This window comes from Bubalus bubalis, chromosome 14 (assembly GCF_019923935.1).
Source record: "Bubalus bubalis isolate 160015118507 breed Murrah chromosome 14, NDDB_SH_1, whole genome shotgun sequence".
In the NCBI taxonomy this organism is placed as follows: Eukaryota; Metazoa; Chordata; class Mammalia; order Artiodactyla; family Bovidae; genus Bubalus; species Bubalus bubalis.
The window spans coordinates 47192330-47206542 of record NC_059170.1 but is presented as its reverse complement, the minus strand read 5'-3'; the positions used below and the strand labels follow the sequence as shown (position 1 = coordinate 47206542).

At 40.3% G+C, this 14213-nt stretch overlaps 1 protein-coding gene across 2 annotated transcripts in view; it reads left to right on the top strand.

Annotated features, from left to right (window-relative positions):
* Positions 1-14213, top strand: part of ODAD2 (outer dynein arm docking complex subunit 2) — a 162150-nt gene that overhangs the window by 67051 nt on the left and 80886 nt on the right. For both annotated transcript variants that reach the window (XM_006041652.3, XM_006041651.4), the window contains exons 13-16: positions 3944-4186; positions 4749-4859; positions 7161-7315; positions 8345-8587. In XM_006041652.3, coding sequence (XP_006041714.2) covers positions 3944-4186; positions 4749-4859; positions 7161-7315; positions 8345-8587 — 752 coding nt within the window. The remainder of the gene's footprint in view (positions 1-3943; positions 4187-4748; positions 4860-7160; positions 7316-8344; positions 8588-14213) is intronic.

Sequence of the window (14213 nt, the reverse complement as noted above, 5' to 3'; positions counted from 1 at the left end):
GGGATACACATTCATATGGGGGGGCAGTGTCGGCGAGAGGGTGGTGACTGACTTCACTCAGTCTGAGACTGCCACAACATTGTTCATGGACTATAGTCCAATATTAAATAAGCAGTTTGAAAAAAAGAGGGTGACAATGGATGAAGCCCTCTGCAGTGGGACACCGTCTGGAGACCCACATCCTATGAGGAGATAGAGATAATTGTCCCCACAGAGACAGAGCGGCAGACACTCCTCCTACTGTTACTTACAGAAGTGACAACTGAAAACAAGGTGTTTCACAGGATGAGATTAGTAAAACCCCAAGTGACACATCCATAAGAAGTATCCATTGTCAGCTGTCAGTATTGTATCGTAGAAGATTATTTAGTAACAAGGAATAAATGTATGTGTGAAAGTGAAAGTGTTAATCACTCAGTCATGTCCAACTCTTTGTGACCCCATGGACTGTAGCCCGCCAGACTCCTCGAACAGAGGAATTTCCCAGGCAAGAATATGGGAGTGGGTTGCCATTTCCTTCTCCAGGGGATCTTCCCAACCCAGGAATTGAACCTGGGTCTCCTGCATTGCAGGCAGATACTTTACCATCTGAGCCACCAGGGGAGCCCCAAATGTATGTTTAATATTATGTAAAATCATCACAGGATTAAAAACTAATGATACCCAATTTTTAAAGACCTTAGCTAACAACTATAGAAAAATCACTTAAAATAATCAAAATTGTTCCTAAGGGGTTTTCTCTGAAACGACTACCAAATTTCCATAACTGTCACTGGGAGAAAGAAGCTGGCTCAGGGTCCCTGCCCCAGCAGGAGGGATATTTAGAACGTGCAGTATGGAAGTACGTTTTCATCCTCACTGTGTCTTGAGTCGCTCCCACAGCATTTATCACACTGGATGACATCACCGCTTTCCTACTTTAAGTTTCTTGAAGATGAGAGACATGTCTTATTCATCTCAGTGTCATCCTCAGCACCTTACCCAGGACCTCACACACATTAACAGTTAAGAAATAGCTATTGAATGAATGCAGATTCCATGTGAATATGTACATGGTGAAACATGTTCTGAAATTTCCTGAAAGAGATGCTGTGTAGTCACTTGTAATCTGTAGAGCACTAAAGCTTAGGGTTATTTGCCTCAAAAGTAAGATGGACTTGTGGCTGGATAGATGGATAAATAGATGGCTATGTGATGAAACAGAAGAATGTGGAAGAATGGTAATTATAGAACCTAGGGGATGGATGTGTGGATGTTGCCACATGAATATTTCAGCCTTCATGAAGATTTGAAAATTTTCATAATAAAATGTTGGAGAGAAAGGGAATTATTACTGTGATTATCATTATTCTGCTTAAATAATGAATTCATGTGATAGGCTGGTGTGACTATCCACCGAAACTACTTCATAAGAATGATACAACAATAAAATGTTTTTATGGGCATCTTATGCAACGTGTGTTGTAGACTGGAGTTTGGACAGTTGCTACTAAGTCACTTCAGTTGTGTTCGACTGTGCGACCCCATAGACAGCAGCCCACCAGGCTCCCCTGTCCCTGGGATTCTCCAGGCAAGAACACTGGAGTGGGTTGCCATTTCCTTCTCCAATGCGTGAAAGTGAAGTCGCGCAGTCATGTCTGACTCTGTGCGACCCCATGGACTGCAGCCTACCAGGTTCCTCCGCCCATGGGATTTTCCAGGCAAGAGTACTGGAGTGGGGTGCCATTGGACAGTTGCAGTCACCTAATCAAAATAATGACATCTATTTAATTTTAATTCTAAATATATAGCTTTAAATGGAGTATATAGAAATAGTGAATGTTGTACAACTGAAAATAATAAAGCATTGCAAATCAACTATAACTTCAATAAAATTTTAAACATTTAAATAAATTAATACAGATAGAAAAAATTTTGAATAAATTTAAAAAAGAGAGACTGAAGAGAGGAGATGTCACGTGCATCTTGAAAGGTGAACAGGTATGTGTTAGGCAGACACATCAGGGAAAAGCGTTTAAAGATGGAGCTGTGCTGGTAAAGCCTGGAGCTAGAAAACAACACTGCATGCTTGGAAAGTAGGTGGTGTAACATGGCCAGACCCAGGATGAGATGGGCTGAGCAGTGAGAGATGAAGGTGGAGGACCATGGGGATCACACACAGTCTTATCCAGTAAGCTATGGAGACTGGACTTGCTGCAGTTAGGGAGGGTGTGACCAATGGGCAGGTCCTTTTAGAAAGTTCTCCCTGTGATCAAGCCCATCTTCCTGCTGTCCTGTGCCCAGAAGTTACCTGAAAGCCACTAAATAGTCTCCACCCTTGTCCTTGGGTGGAGACCATGTGCTGTTTAGACCACGTGCTTGTGTATGTGTGCTCAGTCGACTTATTGCCACCCCATGGACTGTAGCCTCTTAGGCTCCTCTGTTCATGGGATTATCCCCCCAAGAATACTGGAGTCAGTTGCCATTTCCTTCTCTAGGGGATCTTCCTGAGCCAGGAATCAAATCCGAGACTCCTGCATCTCCTGCATTGGTAGGCAGATTCTTTACCACTGAGCCACCTGAGAAGTCCATGAGTGAGCACTAATTAAAGGCAGTGTCCTCTCCCTATGATCTTGGAATTAGGAATCAGTGGAATTAAGAATCGTCTGCTGCTCCCTTCTAAACAGCAGTCAAGATTAAGTGGGCTGTATCCATGGAATTTGGTCTCTGGTGAGAGAGGAATGGAGGAGACATACGGGGGATAAAGACAGCTCAGGGTGGCTGGCTTCACGCCCTGTCCTTCATGGGCAGCCTGACACCCCGCTGTGTGCATGTACCTTGCCTCTCCCTTGAGGGCTTCAGTGATTGGTTACCGCAGAGAGGCGAGAGGGTCCTGACAGCTGTGCATTTGGTCTAGTTGGTTTCGAAAGTTCAGGGTGATGGCTGTGTCCTCCAGAAAGGCCTCGTGGTTTTAAGCGTGTACAGGCCAGAGAACTTTTCAGTTCTCTCTGTAAAGTTCTCACGGCTCTAGGGAGCCTACTTTCTGAGATACCAGGAATCAGGATGTGGTTTGCAAATCTTCCTCATTAGACGTTAGAGCCATATTAAGAAAATGCTATCTTGGGGGGATTAAATTTCATGTGGGAAGGAAATATAAAAGCTCCCAAATCTGTAGGATGTTGTTTTGAAGGTTCTGTTTGTTCCTTTGACTGCTGAAAGTTAATTTCTTAAAGGATTCTTATTTTTGAGGGAGGTGAGCTTAGTAGCAACCCTGAGGTGATTGCAGGATGGGTTGTCTTTTTCTTTTTTCAAATAGTATTTTATTTTTTAACTTAATTTTTATTGGAGTATAGATGCTTTACAATGTTGTATTAGTTTTTACTGTACAGCAAAGAAAATCAGCTATCTATATACATATATCCCCTCTTTTTTTGGATTTCCTTCACATTTAGGTCACCATAGAGCCCTGAGTAGAGTTTCCTGTGCTATACAATAGGTTCTCATTAATTATCTATTTTATGTACATAGTATCAGTAGTGTGTGTGTGTGTGTGTGTGTGTATGTGTGTATATATCAGTCCCAGTCTCCCAATTCATTCCACCAACCCCTTCCCCTTGGTATCAATACGTTTGTTCTCTACATCTGTGTCTCTTTCTGCTTTGCAAATAAGATCATCTATGCCATTTTTCTAACACATATACCCATGTATATGTGTAAATATAGGTAAATTGTCTTTCTCTTTCTGACTTAATTCATTCTGTGTAACAGTCTCTCAGTCCATCCAGGTCTCTACAAATGACCCAATTTCATTCCTTTTTATGAGTGAGTAGTATTCCATCATATAGATGTACCACATCTTCTTTATCCATTCCTCTGTTGGTGGACAGTTAGGTTGCTGCCAGGTCCTGGCTATTGTGAATGATTTAAAGATCCCCATCTGTGTTGTATTGATCTGCCCTCGTAGGTCGCTCTGCTTGACTGTGGGAAGCATTCTGGAGAACCTGCTCAGTCCAGCCTGTATGAGACCCGAGACGTGGAGGTGGCCCGCTGTGGGGCGCTGGCACTGTGGAGCTGCAGCAAGAGCTATGCGAACAAAGAGGCCATTCGTAAAGCAGGAGGCATCCCTTTGCTGGCGCGGCTCCTGAAGACTTCTCATGAAAACATGCTTATCCCGGTGGTGGGGACGTTGCAGGAATGTGCCTCAGAGGTACACAGGCCAGCTCTGCTCACTGTGCTGTAATTTACCTTGACTTCCTTTAGTGGAAAAGTAATTTATGAAGTTATCATAACTGCTAAGGAATTTTTTTTAAAGAAGTCACCATTCTTTTAGAAAAGCAAGAGATTTTCTAATCAGATAGAAAATTAATTACAATGGTGTTAGTCGCTCAGTCATGTCCAACTCTTTGTGACCCCATAGACTGTGGCCTGCAAGGCTCCTATGTTGATGGAATTCTCCAGCAAAAATACTGGAGTGAGTTGCCATTTCCTACTCTAGGGTGTCTTCCTGAGCCAGTGATTGAGCCTAGGTCTCCTGCATTGCAGGCAGATTCTTTACTGACTGAGCCACCAGGGAAGCCCAATTACATTGGTACCTGGATGATATATTTTTTAAAATGTTGACTAAATTCTCTTAATGTTATATCAGTATGTTAAGCTCAGACTATGGTGTTTATTAAGAAAGTTTGTTCAGTGTTGTTATTAACAAATGTGAATAGACACATTTATGCATATTTATGCATTGTATAACTATTATAAGTTTATTTTCCTAGGAAAACTACCGAGCTGCAATCAAAGCTGAAAGGATAATCGAAAACCTGGTAAAAAACCTGAACAGTGAAAACGAACAGCTACAGGAGCATTGCGCCATGGCCATCTACCAGGTACAGTGGGCTCTCCTGCGTGGAGTTGAAGGTGGTGTTTCCTGACGTCCCATTGCCCAGGGGTGGGACTCAGGAATCTTCATTCTTTATAAGAACCCCTAGGGATTTTGATGCACACGTAGGTCTGAGAGCTACTCTTCTGTTATGATGTGCTTTGTGTAAAATAGCCAGATATCTACATGGTGGCTCTGTGTTGCCTTTCGTATGTCCTATTCAAACAATAGTTTTGGGAAATACATCTCCCACCAAGACACGATAGATGAATGAGTGTGTGTATTCCTGTTTTATCTTTTTATTAATTTTATCTTTTTATTTATTTGCTTTTTTAAATCTTCCTTAACACTTTGTGGGTTACAAGTTCCATAGTATACCAAAACACCAGATTAGAATGGTAAAGGGGACAGAGAGCTGGCCTTGACAGATTCGTCTCTGGCTGGCTACAAGCAGCACCAGTTTCTGTCTAATCAGAGTATATTTCCTAGAAGAACACATTTTCAATGTGCAAAGTGAGAGAATGAGCCAGAAAGATGGAATCAGAGGACGGTTCATGTCAGTGAAGGGTTGTGTTAGTCTTCTGGAGCTGCCGTAACTCTACATGAGTGAAAGTATTAGTCACACAGTCGTGTCCGACTCTTTGTGACCACATGGACTGTAGCCCACCAGGCTCCTCTGTCCATGGAGAGGCTCCAGGCAAAGATGCTGGAGTGGGTTGCCCTGCACAGTGGGTGGCTCAATGACAAGAAAGGAGGTTTCTTCACAGTTCTAGAAGCTGGAAGTCTCAGGGGAGGTGTTAGCAGGATTGTTTCCTTCTGGGAAATCTCTCCTTGGCTTGTGGACGGACATCTTCATATTCCCCTGCCCTCCTCCCTCTGTCTTCACGTGTCTTCCTCTGTGGCCTGACGTCCTCTTCTTATAAGGACACCTGGCACTCTGGACTCAAGCCCACCTCCGTGATCTCATATAACCATAACTACCTTCATCACATTCTGACATAGACGGGTGAGGCCCTCAATGTCTGAGTTGAGAGGAAACAGCTCACACATAAAAGGGATATATCATAAACGTTTGTATTTTTAGTTTTTATATAATTTTAAGGGTTACTTTCCATATACAGTTATCACAGAGCTTCCCAGGTGACACTAGTGATAAAGACCCACCTGCAAATGCAGGACACGTAAGAGATGCAAGTTTGATACCTTGTTTGGGAAGATCCTCTCATGGAGGGCATGGTGGCCCACTCCAGTATCCTTGCCTGGGAAATCCTACGGACAGAGGAGCCTGGCGGGCTGCAGTCTATAGGGTCGCAAAGAGTCGGACATGACCTAAGCGACTAGCATGCACAGTTATTGCAGAATATTGGCTGTATTCCCATGTTGTACAGTGCGTCCTTAATCCTGTCTCGTCCACAGCACCTTGTCCCTCCCCTTCACTCACCCCCTCGATGCCCCTCTCCCCCACTGTAACCACGAGTCGGGTCTCTAGATCTGTGAGTCTGCTTCTTTTATGTTATATTCACGTTTGTTGTATTTCTTAGGTTCCACATATAAGCAACAGCATACAGTATTTATCTTTCTCTGACTGACTTTATTTAGCATAATGCCCTTCAAGTCCTTCCGTGGGCTGTACATGGCACGTATGGTACATGACATGCAGCCCTCAACCTTAGAGGCCAACTGTGCGCTTAGAACAGTATCAGACCTCTGCTACATGTGTCATCTTTTGGCTTTATAAATTGGGAAGCATCATGAGTTGGGAACAGCTATGCAGTCTTAGTGTTATTTCAAAGGATAACACAAACATACGGATAAACATGTGTGAATAAAATGTCGGTTGCTGTCCATACAACCCGCTGCTCTGGGCTCTGTTGGGGAAATTGCTCATTTTGGGGGTCATTAAAGATCTGGCTGCACTCCCTTCTCTCGTCTGTCTTCTCTACTGTGTTTTCCCAAGGCTGTGGGTTACGTCACTGCAGAAATTCTCCAGCCATGCATGTGGTTTTCTAGGTTCCTCACTGACCTTGTCTCTGTCTTGGTAGAAGCCCAGATTACCCCAGAACTGGCTTGGGAGGTTAGCCCAGCATATAAATACTGCTAATACTGCCAAAACCACGTAAAGGAAGAGAGACACTGTCAGATAGTGGCCAGTACAGACTAGAATTATGTCTTACTTGAAGGCTCCTTCAGAAAATGACACTCTTTTAAAAGTAGTTTTTTTGGCAACTAGATTGACAGCCTCTTTAGCAGTCACTGAAAGCTTGATAAACCTTGACCATGACAGCGTCTGACTTGGCTTTTTGTGTAGTGTGCGGAAGACGAGGAAACCCGCGACCTGGTTAGGCTGCACGGAGGACTTAAACCCCTGGCCTCCCTCCTCAACAACACTGACAACAAAGAGCGGTTGGCCGCTGTCACAGGGGCCATATGGAAATGTTCCATCAGCAAAGAGAATGTGACCAAGTAAGAGAAGGCATTCAGTGTTTTGTATTAAGCTATGGCCATCAAAACACATCCTTCCATTTTAATGCTATTTTAATAAAGAGTTGATTCTAATGCTATTCCTATACTTTTGAAAGCTGCACATTCTGGACTACATTGGTAGAAATAAGGGATTCTTAGAAATGAAAGTGCCTGCTTCTCACCCCACCACCCGGAAATGATTTTCCTGCATTAATAGGAGGAAGGGGCTGACGTAATCTCCCTGTTCCATGGGCTGTTTTGCATGTGGGCAGGCATTTAAATGAGAAGCACCCCTGATATTTCCTGTAGAGACCATTCAAGGTGAAAGAATGAATTTCCCACAGAATCTTTAGACAAGGAACTGGTTTCATTCTTTTTCTAAAGATAAACAAGATGAATCAGCCAAAGACCAACTAACCAATTAATCTTCAAGTGTAGTCATTTTCAAATATGCTTTCATTGAATCTTAAAGTATTTGTAAACTTTATGATCATATGATTGATTTTAATCTTTGAATTTATCTTTTTATATATTTTTTGAGTTTACACACTCTAAGATGGATGTTCTAGGCAAGCTTTTTCCTATCTCAGGGTAATGCTTTTCTTTGACAAGAAATTTACATGTTCTCTTTAACACAATGATGATTTATTTTGCTTTGTTCATGTAAAATAATTCCTGAAATGTGAGGGAAAACCCCTAGGGCAGTGGGATTGTTGATGCTCAGATTTGAAAAAAGTTGTAGTTTTCTCAGAGGCTGTATAGTGTGGTACTTAAGAGCACAGACAGTGGGTGTGGATGCAGGCTTCACTGTTCAGCAAGCTTCAGATCAGCCTTTTGAAAATGGGGGTAATAATAGTATCCATATCACAGAATTGTTATAATGATTGAATGAGCATATAGTTAACACTTAGTACATTTTAGCTATTAATATTATCACTAAGATTGCTATCAGCTAACTTTATATCAGAAATAACACCGTTCACCTCTTTCCTTCCCTTCCTACCCTCTTTGGCTTTGTGATGAACTCAGATTTCGGGAATACAAAGCCATCGAAACGCTGGTGGGACTTTTAACTGACCAGCCCGAGGAAGTGCTTGTGAACGTGGTTGGTGCGTTGGGAGAATGCTGCCAAGAACACGAGAACAGAGTCATCATCCGGAGATGTGGTGGCATCCAGCCACTCGTGAACCTCCTCGTCGGGATAAACCAAGCTCTTCTTGTCAATGTCACAAAAGCAGTTGGTGCTTGTGCGGTGGAGCCCGAAAGTATGATGTAAGTGATCCTCAAGGCTGAAAGGTTTTGTTTGAGAGTGTTAGAAGGAATGCTGAGAAGTCATGGAAGAGTGTCATCTCTTAGAATTGGTGTGCATGAGTGATGAGAGAGTAAAATGTGCTTATAAATAACCGCAAGGTGACCAAATGGGACTTCCAGAGCCAGATTGTTCCCTTGAATAAGCTGGAGGGTACTGACTAAAGTACCCAGTGATCAGTCAAAACAGTGGTGGAATTTTCATTAGGGGAATCATCTATATTTGATAGATATTGATAACTAATATAATAATACAGCTGACAAAAAGGGAAGAGTGGATGAGTAGGCATGCAAATTCTAAGTCAATAGATAGTATTTAAAACAGAAATTTTATCTATCTATCCATGTGTCCATTCATCCATCCATCCATCCATTTCTCTATCTCTCTTACCTATCCTTACATCCTTTTATCTAGCTGTAGGCATAAAGAGATAGCTGAAATAATTTTTTAAAATAATTTTATTTATGGCTGTGCTGGGTCTTGTTGCTGCTCAGGCTTGTTTTTAGTCGCAGTGAGCAGGGCTGCTCTCTTGTTGCGGTGTGCAGGCTTCTTTGTGGTGGCTTCCCTTGTTGCAGCACACAGTCTCCAGGGGGCGTGGGCTTCAGTAGTTGTAGCATGTGGGCTCAGAAACTGTGGCTCTGGGGCTCTAGGTACAGGTTCAGTAGCTGTGATGCACTGGCTTAGTTGCCCTGTGGCATGTGGGATCTTCCTGGACTAGGGATCAAACCTGTGTCTCCTGCATTGGCTGGCGGATTCTTTACCACTGAGCCACAAGGGAAGCCCTGGAATAATTTTAATGATTGTTATTTCTGCATGGTGGTATTTGGGATCTTTTGTACTTTCTTTTTTATATTTTCTACACAATTTGTATGATAAATATGTATCATCTTTAAAATAAAATAAAGTTCTTATTTAGTACCTTGCACAATCTCATTTTCTCCTGAATAGTGTACAGTGGTTCAGAGTATTGATTCTGGAGGCATTGCCTGGAATGCCAGTCTCACCGCTTACTATGTGTCCTTCAGCAAATTATTAAAGTACTTGGTGCCTTGGCTCCTAAATATATAACTTGGAGACAGTCATGGTATCTGTCTCATTGGATTGTTGTAATGATTGAGTGAATTAATGTATGTAAAGTACTTAATAATAGTGCTGGGTAAGTGTTGGCTAGTATCATTCACATAGCAATAGCTTTAATTAATAGCAATTTAAGCCAGTAATAACACAAATACAAAATTAAGGTCAGAGTGTCTAGTATCTGTACTTACCTATAGATGAGTCCATTTCTCTTATATCAAATTAATCATGTTATTTAACTTGCTATAAATCAAGAATAAGAGGATCTTATTCTTGGGTCCTCTCAGCTGCAATCAGGAACTTTGAGGGTGTGGCATAGACATGTCAGTAGGTGATTATAATTCAGGCCTTTGTGTACTGTGCTAAGCTTGGGTTTTGTTTTAAAGTTGGTTGAAGTTTACTAAAGGATTTTAGGCATAACCTGAAACAGTGAAGCTTATTTAGGAAACCATTGTGGGCCAGAGGTGAAGGTGGTTTACACTAAGCATATGGAATATAAAATATAATACTAAAGAATAAAAAAGTGACAGATTCAGTTCAGTTCAGTTCAGTCGCTCAGTCGTGTCCGACTCTTTGCGACCCCATGAATCGCAGCACACCAGGCCTCCCTGTCCATCACCAACTCCCGGAGTTCACTCAGACTCACGTCCATCGAGTCAGTGATGCCATCCAGCCATCTCATCCTCTGTCATCCCCTTCTCCTCCTGCCCCCCAATCCCTCCCAGCATCAGAGTCTTTTCCAGTGAGTCAGCTCTTCGCATGAGGTGGCCAAAGTACTGGAGTTTCAGCCTTAGCATCATTCCTTCCAAAGAACACCCAGGGCTGATCTCCTTTAGAATGGACTGGTTGGATCTCCTTGCAGTCCAAGCGACTCTCAAGAGTCTTCTCCAACACCACAGTTCAAAAGCATCAATTCTTCGGTGCTCAGCTTTCTTCACAGTCCAACTCTCAGTGACAGATTAAAGAAGAACACAATAAGAGAATAGATAAAACCGGGTGAATGACTGAGCATGAGTTGCAAAGAAGAGGGAGGAGTCATGGGTGATAATTAGGTTTCTGACTTGAATAACTATGAAAAGATGAGATGGATGTTTGTACCACTTACTGATATAGGAGATGTAGCTGGAGGAATGGTGAAGGCAGAATGAACTTCACTAGGGCAGAAACAAAGCCAGTTTGTTCATCATGGTACATTCATTGTCTAACCCAGTCCCAGGCTCAGGATAGGCACTCATCGAACATTTATAAGTACACGAAATGAATGATGAATTCAGTTACATTCAGTACACATTGAGGTTTTGTGGTGATGATAACTAGTCAATTGGATATTCATTCATGTCTAAAACTTAGGATAGAATGTGCGTTGGGCATGTAGTAGTATGAACATTTGGCAACTTAAGTGATGAATCTATGTGAGGTTGTGAGGAAGAGAAAGAAAAGGGAAAAGAAGACAAAAACAGAATCCTATCAACCTGATCTTCTAAGAAGAATGAGTGGACCAGAGAAGAGGTGCCTATAAAGAAATAGCAAAGGAACAGCCCCAGCTGTGAGGGAAGCCAGAAGAACAAGTTACTGAAAAAAATAAAGGGAAGAGAGCCTTTAAGGGGAAATGTGGTCAAAAGTGTCAAATTCTGTGAGAGTCTCATAAGATAAAGACTAAACTGTTCTTTCTTGTGCAACAAGGAGGTTGATGAACCCTCTTGTACTTGTGGATATGGTTTTCTTACAGATATTTTTAGAAGCACACAAAGTCAGTTTTAGAAAACAGTGTTTTAAGTTTGGTAAGGATCCAACAGCATTACATGTGGTGTCATATTTCAGACGTGGCTATTATTGCTAGATTTGTAGGATTTATTGAGTCTTCAAGCTTCAAGTTAAATGGTAAGGAAATGACAAATACCTCTCTCTTGTGTAAGCTTTAAATAATTCATAGGCTAGGAACTTGTTTTAATGATTAGCAGTTTTATGTTGTTTTTTGAGATGTCTGTGGCTGTGGCCAAAACTTAGGTGTGGCATATTAGGGTGAACATCTATACACATAGCAGAGTTTTATTAGCTCTGTGATAGAATGCACAATTCTCTTCCCATATCTATTTTTCAGTAAGAATTCAAAACATGTTAAGAATAAAAGTTTAGCTACTGAACCAAAAATTGTTTTTAAGACACCAGTGATTTCAGAAAACTCTACTGACTTTTCTCAGTACATCAGACTACTTAAAGACTCAGTATAAATAGTTTCATATTAATTATGCCCTTCCTGAGGACCTGACATGAACAGCCGGTATCCTGATGTATTAGGTTCATGAAAAAGTAGATTTATTCATGCTGGATTTTCTTTTTTTGTTGACTTGTTAATGCCTATTTGATATGTACAGAATTCATCTGGAGGTAATTTGTCCTTCAAGTATATAAAAATCACACCAACGTTGCAAAAAACTGTTAATGCTTATGTTTTGGGGAATGTAACTTTCTCATAAAGTACTATAAAATTTCAAATGACTAAAAAGTATTGAAGCTAAAAACTTAAACATCTAAAATTTCTTTTCCATACCTCAGGCTCTTTACTTACCTTTAGAAAATTAAAAAAAATTTTATTGAATTATAGTTGATTTACTATGTTGTGTTAGTTTCAGGTGTATAGCAAAGTGATTCGTTTGTATATATATATATATATATATATATATATATATAAAATATATATTCTTTTTCAGATTCTTTTCCCATATAGATTATTACAAAATATTGAGTATAGATCCTTGTTGTTTATCTATTTTATATGTAGTAGTGTGTATATGTTACTCCCAATTCCTAATTTATCCCTCCCACTCCTTTCCCTTTGGTAACCATGACACTGTTTTCATGTCTGTGAGTTTGTTTCTGTTTTGTAAAGATAAGTTCATTTGTATCATTCTTTTTTAGATTCCACATGTAATAACATAGAATATTTGTCTTTCTCTGCCTGACTTACTTTAATTAGTATCATAATCTCTAGGTCCATCCATGTTGCTGCAAATGACATTATTTTGTTCTATTTATTGCTGAGTAATAGTCCATTGTATATATGTACCACATCTTCCTTACCCTCTCCTCTGTCAAAGGATGTTTAGGTTGCTTCTCCGTCTTGGCTCTTGTGAATAGTACTGCAATGAACATTGGAGTGCATGATTTGTTGAATTATAGTTTTGTCTCAATGTATGCCCAGGAGTGGGATTGCAGGATCATATGATAGCTCAATTGTTAGTTTTTAAGGGAACTTTCATACTGTTCTCCATAGCGGCTGCACAAATTTACATTCCCACCAACTAAACTTTTATTTTGAAATAACACTAGACTTACAGAAAAGTCACAAGAATATAGAATGCATGGAATAGAGAGTTCCCATATGCCCTTAACATCCTACACACCATGGTGAAATTATAGAAACATTTTATTTGTTCAAGGCTAATGTTTTAGAATTTGAAGAGTGTGGTATGTGGATTTTGTCCTTTTTTGTTCAGTTCATTCCCAAGTATTTAATCTTCCTTATTGGTGGTATAATTTTTTTTCACTGTCATTATGTACTTCAATTGGTTGTCTCTATGAGAACTATTGAATTTTGTGTATTAATTCTATATGCTGCTACCTAACAGAATTCTCTTATCAAGTTCACTTTATTATTGATTCTCTAGCACAGTTGTTGACTTACTATAGCACATGGACCAAATCCTGTTTTTGTAAATAAAGTTTTATTGAAACATACTCACACTCATCCATTTATGTATTGTCTTTGGTGACTTTAATGTTACAAATGGAAGAGTTGAGTAGTTGTGACAAAGACCAAATAACCCACAAAGATTAATATACTTGCTAAGTAAGTAAGTGAAGTCACTCAGTTGTGTCCAACTCTTTGTGACCCCGTGGACTGTAGCCTGCCAGGCTTCTCTGTCCATGGGATTCTCCAGGCAAGAATACTGGAGTGGGTTACCATTTCCTTCTCCATGGCTTAATTTTTAAAAATTGCTGAATTCTTCCCTAGGATATTCCTGAGGAAGTTTTATGTCTTTATAAATTCTTATTCTTTAGATTGATTTCTTGTTTGATTTCATTAGCTGATTTCCTACCACGATGCTGACTAGTAATGGAGAGTACTGGTTTTAGTGGACATGCCTTTAGTGCTATTTTATTAGGTGAAATAATGTCTTGAGGACTAAGGTATATACATTTTATCATATTTTTCAAAACCTCTTAATTTTTATTTTTGAAGAGTGGTTTTTAAGTCATATATAGGCATCGAAAAGACTTTTCATAGAAAAAAAAAGAAATAGGTATTAAATTTTTTCAGGTATCTTTTTAAGCATTTATGGAGATTATGCTCCATTTGCTCCAGTATGATTTTCCCTTTAAATCTATCAACATCATGAATAATACTCATGGGTTTCCAAACACTGCACCAACCTTGCATTCTGGGAATAAGTTTCACTTGGTCATGATGTGCTGATTTCTTAATGTGGTATGGGATTCTGTTTGCTAATC